Below are 24463 nucleotides of genomic sequence, written 5' to 3'. Positions count from 1 at the left end.
AGTCACTCAAAACCCTCTCTTCCTTAAGGCTGCTCTAAACAGCTCTTCTCCATTTATCACCTAGCTCAGATTACACGAAACCCTAGTGCAAAGGCCAGGGGAACATCACAATTTCACCCATATTTTCTAGCATCTGTACTTTTTTCACAGGTGTTGCTAGGAAGGCAAAAAGACTCTGACCTTAAGGTCAAATCACAGGGCACTTAGGTGTTGGTGGAACAGAAGGAGCTTAAATAACCATGATTTGCACATATGGACCAAACAGGGCTACAGTACAGGCATTTCATTTTTCAAAGTGAATTTGGAAAAGTGACAAACATGTCCCTAATACATCTCTATCTTTTCTCAGTTGTTCCCCAAATCTTCATTCACAAAGCCTAGCCATGATTCTCAGTTGTTCGTTCAGAGCAATATTTTATTCCCTGTAATGTTTTTCAATAATCACTGGAACTATTTTAATCAGTTACACAAGGAATAAAAACAACTGGACTAAAACCCTACTTTTACACTCTGTTGCTCACTAGTCTCAAGTTTTGCTTAAAATTACATACAGAGAAAGTACCTCTAAATCTCTCTAAATCAGAGAATAATCCAGTCACAGGATAAACCCATTTCTCACTGTATAAATTTTAAATTTGGCACAGGCAGTAAAAAAGCAGGCTCCATAGAGATGCATCTAAAAATCCCTGCCATGTGTAATGTCCTGATTTAAAACCTCTGAAGTAACTTGCAGTGTTCTCATGAATTATTTCAGTATCCTGCAGTCTCTTTAAGATGTTACAGGATATCTTTTTTTTTTTTTTTATTCAGCAATTGACCTTACTCTATCATCTGCTGACATTTTCACTCTGGCACATGCTCAATTGACAGATTGTGGAGCAAGTTTAAAAGAACCCAAAAATAATCAACAAACAAACAACAAAAAGCCCCAAACAAAATTCCCCAACTACTTTGACTTCCAACCATCTCTGCAGTGAAGGTCTTTGAAGATAAGTTGGTGCAGTGACACTGCATTTGCTATGGCATTGGAGTATCAGCCATCTGCATTGTTACCAAGGTTAAATTCCAATGTCAGGAGAACTGCAAGGAATCTATGTGCCATCCCACGAGAGTTTCTGAATCACTGATGAAACAGAAAGTAGTAGACACTTTTTTCTGGCTATAGCCAACAGCCACAAACTGCTTGTAATATATTGAACATGGCAAGGCATAATCCACCCTTTACACTAAATGCATTGTGGAGTAATGTCATGAGAATGCAGGGATTTTGAATGAGCATTACAAATCTCACAGCATCAGGAATACTGAGCAGCACTAATATCTAGAAATAACTTCTTCCCTGTGTTAGGATTATTTTTGAGATCTTTTTCCTGTTTCTTGCAGCCAGCTGAAATGTTACAATACAGAATATAAAACCACTTGCAAATATTTTTCAGTATTAAAGCAAACTCTTGATATGTCTATTCAAAAAGCAGCTACAGAAGAGTTTTAATAGGCGTACAGCAGTTTGTTTTAACTTCAATGACAGCTGAGTACCCAGCTCCCAGAGGCTCTTCTAACTCCCCACTACCACACCCCCTTTCCAGATATGAAGCTTTGCTATTACCCATTCTGTGCTTGGTAGAATTAGAATAAGAAGTATAATTGTATTAAACATTTCTCTGCTCAACCTGGGAATCCTATTAGCAATATTCTACTAAACCCTTTGAGAGTCTGTCTAAATAATACTGAGCAAAACAGTACTTCCTTAAAAAAAGGAGAGGGAAGATGCGTCAGTACATTTGATAGAAGTGTGCACTGAAGTGCCAGAAGACTGCTTAGCTGAAAGTGTGATGTTTGGCTTCTTGGCAGCACACTGCAGAACAGGGATGTATCTGACAATTTTCCATTACAGGTCTGTGAACAGGTGAGCTCGGTCAGGCTGTCAGGGACCCTGTGCCTCTGCTCCAGAAAGTGCAGAATGGAGGCACTTCTGCAACCTGAGTCAGTGTCTCCTATCTCTGGACATCAGTGCATGACATGTAGGAAGAATCATAGTTGCCATCCCTGCAGTCTTGCTTTTCTATTTTGTATTTTCTATGCTGTTATTTTAGGCAGCAGAATAGATGAGTGCTGGTGCTTGCTCTCTTCCATCAACCTATGCTCTCTCAATGAAGTAATCAGGTCAGCCTGCTTGCTTTCTCTATAACATGCACAGGCACATACACAGAGGAGATTCTGCACTTAAGAATGTTATTTTTAATTCATATGCAGCTCATCCTGTATGGAGAAGGAAGAGGGCTGTTATAAAACTGTCTAAGCAGCAGGGTCAGTCTCAAAGACTGAATAAAAGATATATAAGGCACGTACCTTCACATGAATGTATAAATAAAACGTACCTATAGGAAAAAAAGCTATGGATAAAGCTCTAAACTAAAAGATAAGGTGTAAGAAGTTGTCTCTTCCAGCCTCTTTTTTATCCAAAGAGCATACAGTGGGTGTCTGGCATATTCATCAGTTCAGTGAATTCCTACATACCCTTGCCATCAGCAGATTAATTTGTTATAAACAGTCTATGATGCTCATGGCATTTGCTTTACTATAAGTCTCCTTAAAAGGCTGTCAACTCACAAACTACATAAAACTACTCAGAATAGCTCACAGAAAGACAGCAATTCCATCTTACAGTCAGTGAATGCCATTAATGCCTTTTCACTATCATTTCATCATGCCTCAAAATGACAGCATATATAATGATATTAATCTTTAGTGTCTACTGCTGAGAACAACCAAAAATTCACCTCAGATTGTAGAGGAACATTTGAGCTGCAGAACCACCTCTGCTGTACACTTTACTTCTGTCTTCCTTACCTTCAGTTGCCTTGATTGTGTAGCCATTCTCTTCATTTGGTGGTACTTCCAGAACCTGCATGATCCTGTCCAGCAAACCATGGATGATCTCAAAGCCCGGGCTTTTGTTGTAGTAAATGGCACATAAATGTCTGTAGTTTCTTGCACCGACATCTGAAGGAGGAGGAAACAATTACTCTATCTGGGAACTTAATCACACTTTCAACCTTGCCCTTTGCATCAGTTTTCTTCTGCTGTACTGTGAGGCACTTGTGGCTGAAAGGAGAAATAAATATGTAAAATGGCTTCTCTGACACACTTGTCATGTAATCTGAGGAAATAATGGTATTTCTTTAACCCACTGGACTCTCACAGTCAGAAATGTAAAGAAAGATTTAAAGTACCCTATTCCTTGGGCAGGAAAGAGGGTTGTTACATAGGAGTATCTTCTGTGCAGTGACAGGTACCAAGCATATAGTTAAGTGTTAAAAGAAATTTAAAATGGACTAGCCAAAATGCAAATACTCAGTAAGCACAGAGAAACCTGTGATGGTGGGGGGAAAGCTAAATCTTTATAGAACTCGGCTGCAGAACAACTACCACTACAAAAAAAACCAGCCCACAACCTGACATGAGTAATAACATTAGCGTGGTGATCTGTGAAAAGATCTAAATTCACAGAGGGTTTCAAATCACAACTGATGGTTTTTGTGATCATCTTGGATATCCCTGAAACCAAGTGATTATGAAAATTGTACTACACTGCACAAACTCAAGACAGTGACTGACACAATTATCTCCCGCTTTTGACAATTCCTTAAGCAAAAACCCTGCCCTACTCCTTCTTACATTATTGATTTCAGCGAAATAGGTCTCCCTTTTTTTAAATTTTCAAAATTAGTATGTGGTAGTATGTTGTTATACTTGTACCTTGAGGCTACTTCATTGCACTACACACTCTTTAGGACTACCGTGGTCTGCTTTTGAGGGGGTTTCAGCATTTTCATTAAAGTCAAGAGGAACCAAACCCAAAGCAAGAAACAAGAAAAGGACTGGGTTCTTCAGGCAGCATAGAGTGAAGTAGTGAAACTTCTCTGCAACAGGATTTTGTGGGTGCCAGGAGCTTACACAGCTCTGAGGAGGCAGATGAAGTTCATAGCAGATAAATCTACTACTTCTTAGCACAAAGAACCGTGTTATGTTGGGAAGTCCCTGAGCTACTCGTGGCCAGACAACAGGGAGCTCTCTGAAAGAATTATTTCTGTGTACTTGCTCTCATGCTTCTCCCCTGACAGGCACTTTCAGCAGGAGTTACAGGCAGGGCACTGGGCTAAATGAGCTTTGATCTGACTCCCCATAGCCAATCTATGTGCATGACACAGGGTGAGCTGAAATAGCAGCAGAAACTTTCACACTCATGAGTGTTTCCTGAACTGTTATTATTTACCACATAAGAAATTAGAGAGTAAATGAAATTTACACTTTGTTTATTTGCTCCAACTAAACAATTTTTTGTAACATTTAGTAACAAAAAATCTGTCAGAAACTAAACAGGAAAACATCTAACAAATGACTAGAAATACAGGTTAAAAAGTACAGGAAAACACAGGAGCAGAGCCTCCACACAAGATGAAAGCTCAGCCTTTTTGAGCCAGAAGTCATTCAAAGCTTCCACTGCAGCAACCTGGTAACACAGCTGCAACTTCTCTAATCAGTCACTGAAAGCTGAACTTACAGTCAGTCTGTATTTTGTCACTCAGGATATTTTTCCTATCATGATAATAATGTGCAGTGTTAAATAACGCTGGAGAATCCAGTCTTGAAGTTAAAATGGCAAAGCAAAAAAGTAAAGGCTACAGAGAAAGTATGAATAAATGCAGCATCTGATTTTGGCTCTGAGCACACTGGCTGTTCAGCTCCATAACATGTGTCTCTGTTTCCCAGCTCTACTAAGATACCAATCAGTAATGCAGTCATGGATGGTCGATAATGTTGTATTGAACAACAGAATAGAAAAAAAAGGTTTTTTTCCTTCCCTAAGACAGCACATTCTTTGGGCTAGACATTCAGTAAAATGATTTCCTTTTTTTTTCCTGTGAGTCATTATGCTAGCAGATTTTGTGACAACTATCTGAATTTCAGTTTCATTATGATTAAGATAGTCAATGGTGTCTTCAGATCAGAATTGTTAATTAAAGCATCATAAATAAACATACAGAACATTTTTTACGCCTTATGTTTTCAACTTTAGAAATCTTTGGTAAAGGAAAGGATGCTTTTTCAAGCACTCAAAAAAGCTGTGTTATAAAACTCACTCCTTTACAGAGTTATATTACAACACTGGAAGTTCTTTACAGGCGATAGGAAGAAAAAAGAAACTATTACGAATTGTAGGCAAAAGCTGGCAGATGTTAGAAATGCTTCAGTTCTTTATAACTCACTTAAGAGATCTCTTGTGTCATGCCATGAAACACTGCTGTTTTTCAAATGAGCCTGCCAAGTATGTCAACCTAAATTATAAATACATATATATATATATGTATATATTTCTGAGACTTCAAAGCACTTCCTGGGGATGCTGCCGAAAAACAATCTAAAGGATGGGCAGCTGCTCAGGAACATGTGAGCCAAAAGAGTACAGAGGAAGATAAAGCAGTGTTGTGTGCTGTTCACTTCCAAATTAGAGATGCTTCAGAAAAGTGACCTGGTGATCTGAAAGGAGACACCTGCTCATTTAAACCTGTCTTTTCACCTTCCGAACTATTTTCTACATACAACTAACACTTCCAGACAGTTTGGAAAAATGCTTCAAAATGTGGCAGCAGCTGTACTCACAAATGATGTAAATTGTGCCAAATGTGTGCTACCATAAGCTCGCCAGATTCTCCAGGATCACCAGTCAGAGGTGATTTTTTAATGGATTAATTTCTTTTGTTGTGGTGAAAGGGTATTCTCTGTCAGGCTCGGTGGTAAAAATGACGATTTATGCCCTGATCTAGTGTAACTATCCTACCTGAAGAGACTCTCTGGTGTTACAAGCTAACCACACAAATATTGTGCAACATATTCAAAATCAGCACATTTCCTCCTGCCCCGAGAAGAAAAATTTTTGCTCAGATTTGGTTCCATTTAGTTACATTAAATCTGGCACACATTTTGCTAATTTAATACATCAAACCTTTCCTTCAGATATGTCTGAAGAGAAATGTGTTCTGTTCACCTTGGTAAGCACAAGTTCTGTGTAAGAAGGTATTTTATTAAAAACCAGTGTGTTTAAAAGAGACTGGTTCATTCACACATGAATGACTACAAGATGCCATTTCAAATACAGTTAATGTCAGTACTCTTTTGACTCATACTTTTGAAATTATTAATTGGAAATTCTGCATGCCAAAATCATGAAATAATAAAATTAAATTACTCAGTCTGATGACATAAGCCTTGTGAGGGAAATCTCATTCCATATGTGAGAGGACAACCCCATATTTCTCAGTGTTTGCAGAGTTACCTTTCTTCCCACCCCCTCTTTCAAACTGTTTATTAGGCAAGTTTAATTCTGAAAGTAAATCTGGGAAAGACAGTAGTTGTTATTTTAAACGCAACCTTAAAACCAATTTCAGACATTGCTCAGAGTCTGTAAGTGCTCAGTCCATGAGAGGGCTGCCCAAGAGCACAAAGCTGCTGCCTCAAAACTCTTTTATCTGATGCAATGATTCCCATCAAAATGAAGCACACCACAAAATCAGTCTTCGTAGAACTGTTAAACAGCCATCCACATAAATGAAACCCTTCAAGAGCTACACTTGAGACACACGAAATAAAAGTAACAATTTAATCTGCAAATGTTATAATGCCAGAGTAAATGTTCTCCTTAGTCCAAGATAAACAGCCCCACTCTTGGTCCTGAAGAATGCTGATGCTATTCTGCCATCTGTACCACGTTTTTTGCATTGTAGCTAACTGCATGCCCAACAAGGAATGAGCTGCACCACCAAACTGTCTGTATTTAATAAAAAAAAGTCGATATGGCTTGCTAAAACTGCTTATTTTGCTTGGCAAAGCTCCTTTTTTTTTCCTTAAAAAAACCAAAAAAAGGTAATCTACAAATTAAATTCATCACCAAAGCAATTTACTTGCCATTTTGTTTATGCCTTATATAAACCTTTGTTTTGCAGATCCCAGATACTTTAAACATAACCACTAAAATCTGAAACCAGATAATGAAACAACAGAACAATTTTTACTGCTGAATTTCAAGTAATGTCAGCCTTTTTCACTGAGAGGCAAAACTCCATTCAGACTTGTAACTCTTCCCAGAACTTGTAGCTTGCGCCCTCCTTTTCCCTCAATATACCATAAAAAAAGAAATGAATCAGTAAAATTTTTAACACTTAAAAATCTATATTTACACTTCATTTTCCTGTGATACATTTTTCCAAAGGCAATTTGAAATTTTGATCATATACAGTGAAATCAGTGCAAAGAGGCCCAAACCACAGGGCAGCCACACTTTCTTAGCATGGTTGGATGAAGTGGAAAGATAAGGAAAATATTTTTATTGATGAGAGGGGAAGTTCTGTACTGTGGAGCTTTTTTATTTATTGATACAGTTTTATACAAAGACTTGCTCTTTGTATAAGAGCAAGTATAAAGACTCTCTACCCTGTATCTCTGCTACCAATCTCATTCTTCATATCTGTTGTCAGATTCCCAGAAGATAATTTTGGAAAGCAAATACAAGCAATCCTGTTTAAAGATGATGGAAAAGGGATTCATGTTGAGGCACACTGACCCCAAGATTTTCCTCTGAATCACCGCTCTCCAGGACAGAATCTGTCTGCAAATACAACCTGCTATTCCCAGGCTCAAGACCTTCTGCTCTACAGCTGGCAGAGCACTGCACATCTGCAGAGGTTCAGGGCTCTAGGACTGTAACAGCAGCATGGCTTCAGTATTTACTACTTTACAACATTTGTGCCACTTGAAAACATTACCAGAAGGTAGCTTCTGAGTTACATCTCTGATAAGAATATCAATTACATTCCTGATAAGAATCCAAAGGGGCCCTAGATCAGAGCAAGTAAAAATAGGTGCATCAACACAAGCACTTTAGAGCAGGTTCTTTCTTGGTGCAAAATTGCCTTGTGTTTATCCTTGCAGTCTTTCTGTTTTCTTGACAGATTTTAAGTGATATTTAGATACCTATAAATTTACAATCTACCTAACTTGTACTTTTGAGAGAACATCTAAAATGAACCATGTTTTTAGCCACTCTAAAATCCAGCCTGGCCCACCAAGCTCTCTTGTCCTGTGCACATAAATAAAACCCCCTATGTAGTATGTAATGACTCTTATTATTGAAATTACTACTTTTAAGGAAATACAGATTTACTTACTATTGCCTTTTGGTATGTAGGCATATTTCCACTATCAAAGATTCTTACCTGTATTAGGATCTTTTACTACAATGTCAGAAATCTCAAAGAGTTTCAGAGGCAATGGCATCTTTCTGTTGGCAGCAATAGTTTTCAGCAGCCCAGGAAGGAGGGTTGTACGTGCCACCTGCAGGACAAACATGATGCTGCAAGTCAAATACCTTCCAAAATAGCTCATGTTCGTTTTCTTCACTTTTTTTTTTTTTCTCATTTGTAACAAGAGTTTAAAAGTAGTCAGGTGCAAATACTGCACTTATCTCTTATGTTTAAGCATCTTTGATTTAGAATGACTGAACATGAAAATGTACATTCTCTGCATGTTCTTTATACTGCATTTTCTCAAAGAGCTTATATGTGACGTTAAGAACAGGTACCATTTTACAGGTGCTTCAGCTGCAGTGCAGGGTAGAAAAATAACACAGTGCAAAAAATTCCCAGAAATTTACTCTCACCTATGCAAAAGGCAAATCCTAAGTGTTATTTTGGAAATATTAAGTGCAATCAAAACTACTATCTTTATGCCTCCTGATACCAACCAGTGATATAGGAATATGCTAAGTAACAGAAATGGATATATTCAGTCAGGGACAACCTGAAATCCATGGAAAAAGTATGCAAAAAACCAACCAAGAGACAGTCATACCTGTGAATTTATCTGTAGGAACAGTAATATTTCCTGTGTTCTCCATTCAAATAGTTCCTTAGAAGTGCAGCTTTTTCATTTTTACTTGTCAAACCAGAAGAGTCTAATTCAGTAAATCTAACAGAAGAGGGATGGGAGTGACTGTCTGCTCCTTGACTGCAGGTCAAGTTACCATGTGCTCAGCCACAGTTACTTATCCTTGGTCTGCAGCATTTCTGCCTGTTTATCCTACTTTTCATAACTAATGAGGAGTTCTAGCTGCACACTCAGCTGGAGTGTGCAACCCCAACACAGCAGTAAAAATGGTTAATAATTAAAAAATATCCAAATGTTTCCTATCCAGAGCTGAGGAAGTTTAGGGATTGCCAGGTGTAATACTTCCTTTTATGTTGAATAGATTTTTCTAAATGCAGGAGTTGATCAACCATCTGGAATTTTCTGTAGTTAGACTGCTCAGTTTTGCCACATTCTGTACACACAGCATGGTATTTTACTTTATTGAAAAGCTAATAGTATTTTGCACCAGAAAAGGTGTTTCTCAGTGAAGGAGTAACAGAAGATGGCTGCTAGCAAGTTCAGCACGTAAACAAACACAACCTCTTTAATGTAGGAAAAGTAGCTCTATATAAATTTTACTTTCTGTTGGTTCCTTTCTCTCCTTTTTAAACACAGAATCTGTGACAATACTGCTCCCCATGTCAGTGACCTCACCTGAAATTCCGCGGTTTTGGGGTTCGCTATGCGCACGGCATTTGTTGCAGATATATCCATGCCAAGTTTATCTGCTATATCTTCTTGAGAACACTGAAAACGAGACAAAACCCCACCAAGGTCAAGTGGTTAAAACAGACAGCAAGCCAGTGATGGAATTTGATATCAAGAATGAACAGTGCAATTGTAGCACTGGCTCTGAGGCCCCATAATATATATGCTCTCATGTGCAACAACCACTCGTAATAAAAATTAAGCTCTGGTCCTAAGATTAAGTAGGCAAACTGGTTTATTTACAAATGTTAATTACTAAGCAAAATAAATCTTTTTTTTTAAAAAAAGTGTTTATTTCAGCTTCTGTCATGGATTGTTGTCATCTGTTTTAAAAACAGAGGCTCAGATTGTGCCCCCTGACTTGCAGCGGGTGAAGTGTTTTATTTTATTCTTAAAATAACACTTGTAAAGGGACTGTACCTGAGCTTTCTTGTGAGAACAATCCTTTGGGGGAAACTTGGAGCAAGTAAAGTACTGTCTATGAAAAACAGGTCCTATGGCCAAGACTTCAATCTTCAGAGCTGCATAGGACTCCTGTAGTTTGTTCTTTCCAATTTTTTGAGTTGGAGTGTTTTTAATGCCCTTATTCTAGAGTGTATTTTCATGCTGGTCAGTAAAACAATACGCATTCACTTTATCAGGCTCAGACACTGTCTGTGCACATACAGCAATAGATGCTACTGATAAGATCCACCCTTCAGATTTCCAGAATTTATAGCTTTATTAATGTATTAAAGAAACCAATAGCAGACTAGGCATGTAATTGAGGATTTGCTTGTATACTGCAGTCTCCCAGAAGTGCTCCCTTTGCACTGGCAACACTCTGAAAAGTGTGTTGATAGACCAAATATGAGAAAAATGAGCAGATGATACCATCTGAAAAAATGGATGACTGAATAACAAAAATCCCCAAGCAACACAAGGAATGCTGAACTCAGGAGGAGAAAACTGTGTTAAACAGTTTTCAGATGTGTATCTAAACTACAGCATGTTACTGTGATTTAACCAAGTGCATTCTGGCTAAATTGGAGCTTCTCACAGAAGGTAATGTTATTGTGTACAAGTATAAATTATCTAACCAAAGGAACAGATTGAGGGCATAAATACATAAGCACTGTTTATCATATAACACTGGGCTACAGAATGTTATAGCATAAATTATAGTTATCATAGTCATGGGCCTCACACTGGTGTTTTAATAGTGTTGGTGACACAGCAGACTGTGGGTTTCATCCTGCCACAGCAGAAATACAAATATGTAATGTGATAACATGATATACTGCATGACCTTCAAAAATTTTGCTGTTGCAGTTCATAAAAGGTTTTCAGTTGTAGCGATGTAATACATTAAATGTTTTAAACATATTACCTATTCAGTGCTGAAAAAAAATTAACTACATTTATTAACGAATAAGAAAAACTATAAAAGCTTGACCATGTAATATGTCAGGTTTCCCCAACACAGTACTACCACAGGTCTGAATACCTTTGTCATATACCAGCACTGCAGGAAGTAATAATAGTTATTGTTCTGATTACTTAAATGAGTTAATAACAAATATTAAAACTGGAATATATTTTTTAGAATTAGGCCAAATTTTGCTTTTGAAGCTCTGTGAAATCTAAAGGTGTTAAAATTTTATTTAATACATTCAAATTACCAAATTTGGTTGCAATACCTGAATTTTTCAAATACCGGAGGTGTTTTAGGAGCCTGCACTGGTGCATCTTGCTGTTGCAGAGTCCTAATTCTTGGTCAAAGACTACTGGCATGGTTTGTAGCCAATAATATGAATAATATGTACAACCAGTGCTAACAATAGCTGTATTTTTATTTGTTCTTTCATACAAAAAACCCCCCTTTATCTGTGGTGAAATTTACCGGGGATTTTGTGTCCCTTTAGTGTGCATTGTAACTTTTTAAAGGGTATTCTTAAAATAAGAATAAAAATTTGCTGACTGAATAATTATATACCAGCTTGGTATCTAATGCAAGGAATCACGGGCAAGTAACAATACTGAAGAGAAATACAGAAACAGGGTAATCTCTAAACTGTAGTAGTATCCACCAGAATGTATAAATGTTTGTTTTCCAGATTATAGAACTGTGATGAATTTCACTGGTGACCAAAGTCTCAAGAGAGACTTGCTGTCTTACAATTTCATCCTATCAAGTTAAACTCAAACTAGTACTTCAGCAGCTATTTTCCCCTCTATACTTAAAACTCCATGCCACATTAAGAGCGATTCATTCAATTTCTCTGACCTACAAACTCACAAAATATATTATACTATAAATCCAAAGCACTAGTAAACAATCAGCTGCCAAAACAGTACTGGACAATACTGGTACATTTACACAACAACATATCTTCACACCGTCCTCTGCAGTTCTGACTGTGCTGCTGTTCCAACATGCAACTAAGAAAAGTATGAAATCAATATAATATACCAGGGCAAAAGTGAGTGCTTCAGTGAATCCAGCAGCTGCCAGGTCCAGTCTCAGAAGTTCTGAGAGCTTATTCAGAGGGAGCTAAAATGAAACAAAACAGTTTTCAGCTTCCATCTAAAAGCACTTTGCTATTTTTCCCCGAAGTGATTCTGCCTGTTACATGACGGTGAATTCACTAGGGAAGGACTATACTTGTGTGCTTAAAATTTTAGAAAGCATCAGCCAGCTGCCTTTAGGCTTGCCTGAGGAAATGAATCTCCCAGTTAGAGATTTAATACAGGCTCCCTACTTAAACCCTGTCTTTTTTCAAGTACCAGCAACCACTGGTCTTGGACTTATTCAAATCAGCGGGGCATCTGTTTTGTATCCCATCCATGGTAAATACTTCTCAAGGCAAAGCATGTCAAAATATTTAATTCCTAGGTTCTGTTTTCCCCAAAGCCCTTCTGGCATGCACCAGTCATTTACTGACAACAGAGCGTTCATTTGAAGGGGCAATCTTACTTGATTAGCTATGGTGTACGTTTTCGGAATAACCATCTGAATGTTGTTATAACCATAAGCTATTGCTGCATCTTCTATGATATCACATGCATGGATAATGTCTGCCCTGGTAGGAGGGATTTCAACCTCTAGATGGTTCCCATTCCCTATGACGTGCGACTTCAAACACATCCTGGTCAGCAGCTTTGCAAGGCTTGATGGAGTTTCACTGAAACAGAACAAGAGAGTAGTAATTTAGGGATTTTGCACTATATTGACCGGCTTTTTAAAGTAATCAATGTTTCTGCTGCATTGCCTTATGTCCTAAAGAATCTCCAAATGTTTTATGGACTGCACATAGACTTAGCATTCAATCAGAACCAGCTCAGATTCTGACTCTTGAGAGTCATTTTATTTTACTTCATAACAGTTTTGTGGGACCATAAAGAATCATTCCCTTCCGTTGAGAACAGGAGAAGAAGTCTTACAGAGTCATTCAAATTACCCCTGAATTTTTTATAAACTAAAAAAGTCACATAATCTAAACATTTTTAAAACAACGCAATAATCAGTGTCTTCTAGTACCTCTTTCATGATTAATGGAAACTGTTTTCATTTGCAATAACACACCTGATTCCTATTTTCTTGTTAATGACTTCAGGTTTCACCTTCTCTTTTCGATAAGCCAGTTCCTAAAAAGAGAAAGCTTTTAAGCATACACAGTGCCTGCCATTTCCACCTAAGAGGATTCAATGCTGACATCTTGGTAATCCACTTTCTAACTGCCATATTAAAATGATATCCACAGAAGAAAATGTGGAGTATTGGGCTAAACCTAGCATTTTAAAGGTAACAGGATTCTTGAAAACATACTATAGTATGTGATGCAAAAGCTGGTCTTGGTTAAGCTAGAAGGTTGAATGCAGCATGAAATCCCTGTTATTGAAACTTCTGATAATTTCTGACCTATGCAAGTAACAGAGTCACTGAAAGTTTCTGGTCACCAGTTCACCCTAAGTCAAAGCCCTAAAGCACTGAATGCATGAGATCTCACAGTCTAGTACAGATCAAGTGACTTTTAGGATGAAAAGGAAAGAATATTTTCTATTTCCATATTAGCAAAAAATATCTACGAGTATCTTACTTAGGAAGTTTGCACCATATTTTAGAAAGTTATTTTGTATGTATTTATGTATTTTGTGTGCTTCTAAACTTGTTGATATACACATCCTTAAAAACCATAGCATCCAAAACTTTGGGGATTTTTTTCGCTGTTTTATCTAGAGAAGCTACTTTGGTGTCTGCAGAGATTTCTGTTTTGTTGGATATCTCTTCAGGATTCAAGGTCTTTCCTCTGTTGATTAAAGCTGACATTACAAAAAAGAAAAAGCTAAAATACCACTAGAAAACCTCTCAACAAAAATAACTTTCCCTCTAAACAGTTTGTACTTGCTTGATATATCTGATTTTAGGAACTCAACCAGATCTGTCTTCGGTTACTTTCAGGAAACACGAGGAATTGCTTTCTTTATACTTATTAAGAGAACAAAAATGTAAGACTCCATTACTGCAAAGAGGTCTGTCTGGGACTCTGAATGCAGGCAACCTGCACTTGAAGTCAACATCCTGCCTTACAGACCTTTATATAGTTGGTGTCTATGAAGTGAAAGACTGAAAAATGCAGTGTTACAAGGTTATTTTAACTGAAGGGCATTAGAGCTTCCAGATCTGATAAGTAAGTTATGCTGAGGCTGATTTCAGCTGTCCATGGGCTTAAGGCTGAAGAACCTCTTCCTGCATTAATTTCTCCCGATTTGGAACACATAGGTTTTAAAGGCTTTAGACACAGACTATGACCTTTGATTGCAGTTTTCATTTTTTCCTGAAGAAGTTCCTATCACATGCATTCTAAAACATAATAGTAGTTACCACTTGTAACTTTAAACCCTATCCTTTTTTCTGGTGTACAAAGCTATGTCAGTGAGTCTGTATCTTTAGCCTTATCACAAATTAATGGGACTACATATGAGTTTCCTAGATAAGAGGAAGTGAGTTATTTTCTATGGGGTTAGAGAAGGCTCTGACTCACTAATACACAGATAGTGCCAGGCTGAGTTTTTACTGCACCTCAGAACCAGCATATGCTTCCACTGCACAAAAAACCCCCCAATGTCACTCTTACCAAACTCTGTGTAAATAAAATCCTTTCCCTAAGGACACAGAGATATCATAATGCAATGCTTACCGGATAGATGTGGGTCTTCCCATTGGGATAAACCACTTCTGCTGCTTCAACACTGAGAGAGACAAAAAAATGGAAGTAAAAATGTTTTGAACACATGGCCCAAATGTCTCTCTGACTGGAGATTTATACTCACGTGAATGGCTTCTCACAATATTCACTAAACATCGTGACTATAATATCAAGAACAATTTTTGCCTACAAAATAAAGAAAATAATCCCACTGAAATCTCTCATCTACTTGTGTTGAAGGAGACAAAATATCTTAACAAAAAATGGGAGGGGAAATCTTGTGTTACGCTCTTTTCATTCTATTCTAATAACTTAACCAAAATCCTAGCAGTAGAAAACTAGATTCAATTTTAATGGATGTTTTTCTTCTGACGCAAAGATGTTCGTGCAAAAACTTGAAATCTTTGGGTTTTGTGGTTCTGAAGTACTGGTTTATCTTTTATTAATTCTGTTCTGAAGATACACAGGGTCTTGATGACCATTTGGAGCTGGGGCTTCCTAACCTTCAGTCTAATTAGTCATTTCGTTGAAGTTCAAGTGAGGACATAGAGGGTGAAGGACTGTGCATTGCTTAGTAATATATTATTAAATAACCTTGTCTGCAAATTTTTCTTTTTTACAGTTAATATTTCAAGAGATTAGTATAGCAGAACATAATCATGAGATTCAGATGAACTTCTCCACCTACAAAGGGGGTTTTTTTGATGCCTGACAGTATAATTTCCTTCATGTAAACAGAATAGCACTATTTTTATTTTTACTGTCAAGGCAAGCAGTAGCAAGAAGCAGTTACTTATTAGTTTGCTTAGAAGCCACTCCCAACGTGCAGATTTATTTGTGCTGTTAACATATAATTGTGTAGTAGGGTAAGTTAAAAGCAGTTTTGCTCTTAAGGATCGAGTTACACACTTTGGGGAGACTCTCAATGAATGCACAACCTATATTCAAGAACAGGCAATCATAATTGCTAGGCTTTCATGCTTCAGCTTTGAGTTACAGAATTTGCATATGGAAAGACTTGAATCTGGCAACTATTTGCACAACATCCCTGCTTGAAAAAGATAACTATGAAGAAAAATTGCTGCCTTCCTTCCCTCAGCCCAAATTTTCAGTAGGAGACGAAATGATTATTTACAAAGAGTATTCTGCCAAAACAGGCAGTCTTAGTGAATTTTACTCTTTTCAGAGTCTTTCAGATTTAGAAAAAGTGCTGAACACAACAAGAACAAACAGTTCCTAATTTACTTAAATTACTTTCTCATAGAAGCTGAACACTTACTGTGCACATAAAGATACAGGCAAATTAAAACTCAGTGAAAACAGAATGCTGTCTATTGAGCAAGCCTAAAACTGTGTCAAGGGAATTCCACAGTCCTACAACTTCTGAATTGGAAGGTTGGCTCCATGAAGTAAATGCCTGGTTATGGTAGGTCTTTGTATTGGAGGCCTATCACCCATAGGGGAAACAATAATATTAATACATATCAAAAGCAGGAAAGATTAATTTACCTTTGTAATATCTGTGCCTGTACATTCAATAAACACATTTCTGGTGTTCAGTCTTATTTTTGTATGATCTCCTAAAAGATGCGAAGACAAAAACAAGTTAAGAAATATTACTTTTATTGCAATAACACTGATACTGACTCAATTTGTGATTCAGAAAGATCACTGTCATCTTCTGCAGCTTAAAAAAGCCACTGTCTACTGCACCAACATTCACAACTGTTGGCAGAATAGCAGCTCTTTTTAATTTATGAATCAAAGAAAGGAAAAAGACAAGACCAGACACACTGACTGGGCCATGACTTTCACTAAAGGACACATGAATTTACAGGCATCTCAGTACCCAGCTGAAAAAGCCAACTAGCAGGACAGTGGCCATCTGCTGTTAGCAAAGGGGTTCTGCACTGCCACAGCATCCCATCGTCCCTGGATTTAGTCTCACATTCGCATCAGATGTGTGAAGTGCATAATTTCCTCAGGCAGGAATAAATGAAATGGTTTTTAAAAAGTGCTTTAGACTAATGGCTATCAATAGCTAATTCTGTGAATAACCAAGATCCCTAGACACTGTCTGCTGACACACTATAGGTTGCTCTACATTAGTGATTTATATCCTAGTATGGATCCCTTCTAGGCATGAATTTGCTTTGTCTGTCCTGGGAGCCATGAGGTGTGCTAAAGCACATCCCTGATGCACTCAAAACTGTTTCTTGTCTGGCAGAAGCACCTAAGGTGTCTCTCTTGTGAACTGGATGCAAACTCCCCCAGTAGCTGGTTCAGAAGTGAGGTTGTGAGTAAGCCACACGCAATCCTGGTACTGCCTGTTAGGTACAGATGGGCATTGCACACCTTGAGTGAATTCCATTGCTGGTAACCATGCACCATGGGCATACAGAGTCCCAGAATTGTATGGGATCATGGCAAATCCAACCTCCTTTTCCTTCTTGCCTTTCACTGCACCATTAGCTAAAGCAGATGCACCCCACTGGAAGCAAAGGGAAGCACTTGGATACACATGGGCATTCCTGCTTCCTCTGACCCTGAGCAAGTCATTCAGATTCTCTGATTTAGTTTCCTATCTGAGAAACTAAGTCACAGATAGACTGAAAGTTTGGTGCACTGAAGATCCCAGGACTGAGGGATTTTGTATTCCCTCTAATGCTGTGCTGCATCTCTTTGTAGATGGAATGTATTCAGCATTTCTGGACCCACTTCAAAGCAAACATAACCCTTCACTTCAGTGCTTGTAGATAACCCAAACAACCAATAGTGATGTTTACACTGCATTGAAAAAGTACCTTTAACCTGGAAGCCTCTCTCAGATACTGTTCAACATTTTTAATTGATAAAATATAACCAATATGTAACACTTATACATGGAACACACCCAAGCTGGAATGAGCCCAACAAAGAAGGATCAGACACAGTGGTTGACATCGGCTTCAGTTCACAACAGTTGTTCTTACCAGTCCCTGCCAGAGAGTTTGAGCTGCTTTTTAAGATTTAGGTTAGCTGGATAAGGTCAGTTAGGAAAAATACATCCAAAGAGATTATCACTGCAGATTTATTGGTCAGTGTAGGGAAAGTTACTGATTCTTGACCTGTATTTCAGTATATAGGTATATATAGATATAGACATACTGAAATATCTTTCTTAAAGGAGTAATTAATTCTTGTCATGCCATTAAATGGCTTCAGTAAGCGTGGTTCTCAAAAATCACCTACTTCTTTTGCCTTCAGAGGAACCCATGTTTAGAAACAGTCGAGACCAATCTACTATTTTTAAGCCATCAAAGTCTCCTGAAATCACTTGTGAGATAGCAATAGGTATCCATAAAAACTAGTTCACGCTGCTGATAAATACACTGATCTTAAGGCGGAGCTGAAACATTCTCTGCTGTGACCACATAAATGGAGTACAAAGTTACAGTTATCAGTTTACAAAATAATTTATTGCATGCTCCTTTTAGCTAGATAAATGCTTTCCTAACAAAGATACCTGTCACAGGGAATTTTATTGAGTTGTAGAAGCGCATGAGAAGCTAAATGCAGAGGTTTGCAGTTGGACTTTTACATCCTCTCAATGAGGATCAGAAGAAGGAATAGTAGCAGCCTAGGGAGGGAGCAAAAGGTTTGGCTGCATTTAAATTGAAAGAAGATTATACGAAACCGTAAGTGAAACAATGTTAAGAAAGTACAATAATCCCTGTTACACATCAGTGTTTCTGTCAGACATAAACACACACAGAACAGCAGTGACAGCACAAGCCAGTCACAAATTAATCTTACCATTGATGATGGGTGGCATGGACAGAACGACACCGCTGCTGTCGTAAATGACAGGATAACGTGGCTTGTTCTCAATTAGGGGCAAATAGTGCCGAAGGTGGCTGTCATTCTGGAGAAACAAAGCACAACCTAAATTTCACTTCAGCTCACACGTGAACTTCCGTAGTGCCACAAACCCTTACTGAGGGGAATTTTGAAAGGAGGAAGGATTGGTCTTAGAGCTACATAATTTACTAGCAAAGGCTGTTTGCTCTCTCAGCAGCAGGAGAAGTTTGAAATGAGAGAACTGGATTTTTGGGTTTTTTTCCGAAGTGTTAAAAATTATTACTTTCGGGATTTCCTCAAACATGCATAGGTCATGCTGTCTGGAGGATGCCCCTGTTCACCACAGCAGACATTTCACTGCCAAACATCGTTAGTTTATGGGAACTGTCCTTAAAAGTGACAAAAATTAGCACTGTAATTCTCTTAATTATAAGTTGCTGCACACTGGCACACTTGAATTTGATTCAGAATTTGCATTTATTTGAATGACATAAGTATATGCCATGCCAAAAACAGAATTTCCTTTTATTTTCTCTGATAACCCTTGTTTCCAAGCTCTTACTCACCTTCAGCCAGAGATATCTGAGGATTTGTCTCTATGGCCAGTACATGTGCTCCAGCACAGCTGTATATTGTAACAATAGTGATAATAGTATTATTTTCAAATGCTGGCACTAAAAGTGGACACACAGACATCATAAGTTAGCCCTGACAGCATCTCTTCCTAGCATTTGCCTGGTTTCATCAGGATGCTGGGCCAAGAGCAGTGCCAGAGCTAACTTGAGCCTTTCACACAGCTATGCTTGCCTGATATGCAGTTGGGTAAACAATCCAACATCTTCCACAAATAAACTGGCCAAATGAAAGTAACATTAAAAAAATAATATTTACCCCAAACTTTTCGCAGCTTTTTACACTGAGTATTTTACCAGTGTAGATAGATAAATACAGAACCCTTTTACAGTATTATAAGACCATCATAAAAAGCAGCCTTTGTGTTGACAAATCAGAGGGTTACTATCAAACCCACTATTCTTAGAGCTGTGCTTAGCCACAGAACACCACGATGTATCCCTCATGGACAATAAAAATAAAGTATTACCATGCATTTCTCATGAATAAACGTGGACTCTTCACTGTCTGTGAAGCTACAGAAAATAACAGTGGTTTATTTGTAAGAACAACTCTCAGTAACAAGTATATTAGCGATGTTAAGCCTTGGAAATTTATCTTCCTGCATTTAGTGCAACAAGCCTGAAAAATCTCACTTACCCTATACAGATCCATAATTTGTGAGGCTGTGTACTCCTGAGACTGATTCAAGGGCTTGAATTTAATTTCTGAAGGTGGTTTGGCTGTAAAAGTAAATGGACCAGAGATGGTGTCCAAGTCATGGGTACCTATTGCTACTAATGCTCTTTTCCTACAAAGAAAAAGAAGACAAAATAATGTTTTTACTAATAATACTTGGAGTTTCTTAGAAATAGCATCTCATGATGCTCTATACTTTTATGCATTCATAGAACTTACTGAAAAAGTAGAAGGATAATTCTGAGAAGCCCAGAAATTGTTTCACAAATCACATTTTATCAAATGTTAACAACACAACAGTCAAGGTAAATCCAGTGGGAATGTTGTAAAACGCTTCTGTCACAACTGTGGTATGAGCTGTAACAGCTATTTTTGTTGAACATTATTGATAGAGGGCAGAAACAGGCAAAGAAATGAGAAGGATAAAGACAGGGAGATAGAAGATTTCCCTGGGTGTAACCATAATGCCTCTCAGCAACAGGGATGTGCAGTCTTAACATGTGATAAAATCATAGACATAGACACTATATACTACTTTAAGTTTAAGCACTAACCTGCAAATATTTTGGTGTAGCTTTTCCTGGAGGTCAATGAAACTCTCATAACGTTCCTTGGTAAAAGTTATATTACGGAGGACGGCAGCTACAGCGTGAGGACGGATTTGGACAGTCTGCAGTTTACAGCAGCAACATGTAAGTTTCAAGCACACAGAAAATACAAAATTCCAACTGATTAAATGTGCACTCTTCTGCATAAAATCCCCTTTTGTAAAGTAGGAAAATTCACGGAAAGACATTTGAATCCCAAAGGGGAAAAAACCCAAATAAACCCAATCCAGGTCGGTAGAGACCAGGAGGTTTGCAATATACTGTGTAATGGCCCAGAAGGTCAATGGAATGTGAGCACCTGAAACTTTGATTTGATCTGCCCTTAGGTTCACCCAAAATAATTTGCCTATTGTTCCTCCCTGTCCACTTCACTAAAAATAAATCGCAATGAGTAGAGATATTTTAATTTCCTTAGCTCTTGTTCTGCAAATAAGATTTCCAGTCTCACTGCTCTTACAAAATTGGCACTGATACAGATCTTGCTGCTTCAGCACCTCTCAATACATTTACAAAGGTGCAGTAAACACTTTTACCTGTTCAGTGATAATCAGCTTCTGACCTTCACCCTCAGCTGGTATTATCTTTTCATATCTAGGGACATTTATCCTATAACAAAACCAGAAGTAAGTTTGTAAGTGAAAAAAAAAAAAGCTCCCCAAGGGCAGGAAACTTTAGAAATGTAGCAGCAATGATATGTACAAAACTTCCTCAGTAACGTTTCTTGACATGTAATTAGCTAACCATTCAAAACTTCTTTTCCATGGGATGGTAAACACATTACTGAACTAGAAAGGAAGGACTCAAGAAGATAAAGTGGAATAAATTCTTTGTTTTGGTATTTATTACAAAGGATCATAAGGAGGTTTTGCTGCAGGAGTTCTTTACAGAGGATAAGTCTCAATGGAACAGCAATTGAAAAATTTTTAGAACAGATCCAAAACCCAGTTAACAGTCTAGTCTTTTTAGTAGATCCTGTCCAGAGGAACATCTGGTGAATCTGATGTACACAAGAAATCATATTCATAATCCAAGCACGTAGAAAGTTCATTTACTGATCAGAAATGGACTTGTATGTCAACAAATAACCAACCATGCAAAAATCTCACAACTCTGCCTTACCTTTCTTTAAAGACCTGCAGTCCTCGGACCAGCCCTTCCAGGCAAAGGAGATCATAACGGTTGGCAGGAACATCAATTTTGTAGAGAACAACATCAGAGGCACCCTTTGCCTTTTCTTCGCCTTTTTCTTTACTTATAATGTCTTTCTCAGATGTCTGAAATTAAGAAAAATGTTGTTTTGAACCTGAAATAACTTATCACTGACAGGAGTGTGACAGTGATATAACACAGTAAGAAAAGACTGTATTAATTAGAAGTTTAACAGTGTAATTTGGATTTATACAACAAGTGGACACACCAAATATGAGAAGCTACATACCATCTTTCTCAGACTAAGAGACTATTTTAAAAATAGAAATTTTAGAAGCAAGAGTCTCCGGGCTGTCAGATCCCAGTAGACAACTGAGACATTTTTGGCAATAGATCAGCAAATGACTTGTTATAATCAAGTCTATTCTGAAATAAAGCATAACACATGACGTTCAGGTGTCTTTTGACAAATGTCATTAAAAGATCAATAAATTAAAATTAAAAAATCCAAACCAAAACAGGTCTACTTGAAAAAGATTTACTTGAAAAAGATTTACATGTATACATTTGTCAGGGCTAGCAAATTTTCACAAGTACAGAATCTAAATCAAAACTTTAAATATGAATTAATTACAACTTAGGTAACAATGTACAGGACAAATACATTTTTTGTGGATACTGCATAGAAGAATGCATACAAAACAAAGCCAGACAAATCTTGTAAAATATAATCAATACATGGTCTGTGGCCATATTTATGCTGCTAAATAAAATGGGGCCAGAGACTGAAGAACAAGGGGCACAGAGTGCTGACCTCCAGAATGTCCAGTAATATGCCACCTTGGAGTCTCTTGCTTCCAAGGCAATAATTTTTGTATACCAGGGGATTTTTTTCAGATTCAAAACACCACTGTTAATACAAAATTGCATTACAACATCCATTACAATATTGTACCACAGGATACACTGGAAATAATGTAGTACAAACTCTTACCAAATATAAACACTGTCAACACGCTACCTCTACCAAAAAAGCAACAAATAAAAACATTACTTACAATTTCATCGAGCTCCAAACCAAACTCAAAGCAAAGCTCATCAAATTCTTCATCCGCTGTGAAGGAAGGTGAACTTTGGTTAATAAGCAGATCTCAGACTTAATTTTTTTGTGTGTTTGTTTTCAATGTTTTCAAACAAGGTAACGAATGATATTTTGTAAAAAAAAAAAAAAAAATTAGTAGCAGTAATTTAAAGAATTTTGCTTGTATTTGCATCCAAGTGGCAGCTTCTTTAGTATATGTACATTTACTGACATGGTATTCTTACAGTCACAGCAAGGGCTTCTGAGCCTTGGAGCTTAGCTCCTCAGACAAGCTTGTCAGAGCAACTCTGGCCTGAACAGATAATGAAAACAGGAGGGAATAATTGGGCAGCTTCTGCCAACTGCTCCTGCCAACTGCTCCTGTCAGCTTGTTATACAGAGGTTGCATCAACTGCGTCGTAGCATGTAACATAGCCCTGATCTGGCCATGGAGATCTGTCTAAAGAGCCACAGCCCCTGCGTGGGATAAACCGTTGTATGGCCCTGAACGCTCCTGCAGCCCAAGAGTCACGTTTCTAAAGAGCCGGGAAAGGAGAACTGAATAAAACCACGGTGTTCACCCCTTGCTTTGACTACTCCCACCTCTCCTCTCTCCTTTTTGATTTAACCAGTTCCTAAAACAGTCAGTGAAACTCCCAGACAGAAATCGCGATTTGGGAGCGCCTGGTTCAGATTCCCCAAGAGATTTGGGCTCAAACAGCGCCCATGTGCTCCAGGCCGTGCCTGGCGTGCCGGTGGTGCCGAGGAGCAGCCAGGTGGGCTCGGGGGCACCCGTGATGCGCCACCGCGGCCCGGGCTCCCCCGGGGGTCCCAGCTCAGCCCCCGGGACACACCACGCGGAGGGAGGGGCCGGCGGGGCTGTGCCCACCCAGGGGCTCGCCGGCCCGGGCCGATCGCAGCCCGGGCGGCCGCGGTGCTGGGCCGGGGGATGTCGGTACGCAGCCCCGCGGCGCGGCCGTGGATCCCGGGACACTCACTGTAGGTCCTGCCCAGCGCCTGGAACAGCAGCTCGCGCTTCACGCTCACGGTCGGCATGGCGGCCGCTCGCACCGCGCCTGCGCTGCCCGCGCGCCAGGCCCCGCCGCGCTGCCCGCGGTTCGCCCGCCGCCCCCCGCGGCCCCCGGGGCGGACACGGCGCGGACACCGGGGAGACGCGGCGCGGACGGGCGGCCGTGGGGAGGGTCCCCCCGTGCCCTGCGCCCGGGGACGGGGCGGGCGGCGCGCCGGGCCCCGGCAGCGCGGCGGGCAGCTACGACCGTGACATCAGCCCGCCGGCCGGGACCCGCGGCGCTGGGGCGGGAGGGGCCGGCGGGGAGCGGGGACTCCGCCCGCGGGGATGGTGCGTCCCGGTACTGCTGCTGTGCCGGCGCTGTCACTGTCCCCGTCCCTACATGGCACCGCCAGTCCCGGCGCTGTCCCTTTCCCCGTTCCCACATGGGGCCGCCAGTCCCGGTGCTGTTCCTGTCCCTGTCCCCATACAGGACCATCACTCCCGACGCTGTCCCTTTCCCCGTTCCCATACGGGACCGCCAGTTCCGGCGCTGTCCCTGTCACTGTCCCCATACGGGACCATCACTCCCCGCTCTGTCCCT

General features: G+C 39.3%; 1 protein-coding gene across 1 annotated transcript in view; it reads right to left on the bottom strand.

Moving 5' to 3' along the window:
• FARSB (phenylalanyl-tRNA synthetase subunit beta) overlaps window positions 1-23935 on the bottom strand; it is a 37482-nt gene extending 13547 nt beyond the window's left edge. The window contains exons 1-16 of the mRNA XM_032697956.1: window positions 23849-23935; window positions 22828-22883; window positions 21740-21894; window positions 21154-21226; window positions 20567-20682; window positions 19974-20124; window positions 18657-18765; window positions 16371-16441; window positions 14986-15047; window positions 14853-14904; window positions 13238-13299; window positions 12629-12836; window positions 12125-12205; window positions 9619-9711; window positions 8274-8391; window positions 2851-3003 (exon numbers count right to left, since the gene is read on the bottom strand). Coding sequence (XP_032553847.1) covers window positions 2851-3003; window positions 8274-8391; window positions 9619-9711; window positions 12125-12205; window positions 12629-12836; window positions 13238-13299; window positions 14853-14904; window positions 14986-15047; window positions 16371-16441; window positions 18657-18765; window positions 19974-20124; window positions 20567-20682; window positions 21154-21226; window positions 21740-21894; window positions 22828-22883; window positions 23849-23906 — 1618 coding nt within the window. The 5' untranslated portion in view covers window positions 23907-23935. The remainder of the gene's footprint in view (window positions 1-2850; window positions 3004-8273; window positions 8392-9618; window positions 9712-12124; window positions 12206-12628; window positions 12837-13237; window positions 13300-14852; window positions 14905-14985; window positions 15048-16370; window positions 16442-18656; window positions 18766-19973; window positions 20125-20566; window positions 20683-21153; window positions 21227-21739; window positions 21895-22827; window positions 22884-23848) is intronic.
• Between the last annotated feature and the right edge of the window lie 528 nt (window positions 23936-24463).

This window comes from Chiroxiphia lanceolata, chromosome 10, assembly GCF_009829145.1.
Source record: "Chiroxiphia lanceolata isolate bChiLan1 chromosome 10, bChiLan1.pri, whole genome shotgun sequence".
Classification (NCBI taxonomy): Eukaryota; Metazoa; Chordata; class Aves; order Passeriformes; family Pipridae; genus Chiroxiphia; species Chiroxiphia lanceolata.
Note: the sequence above shows the minus strand (reverse complement) of the source record. Positions and strands in the feature narration are given on the sequence as shown.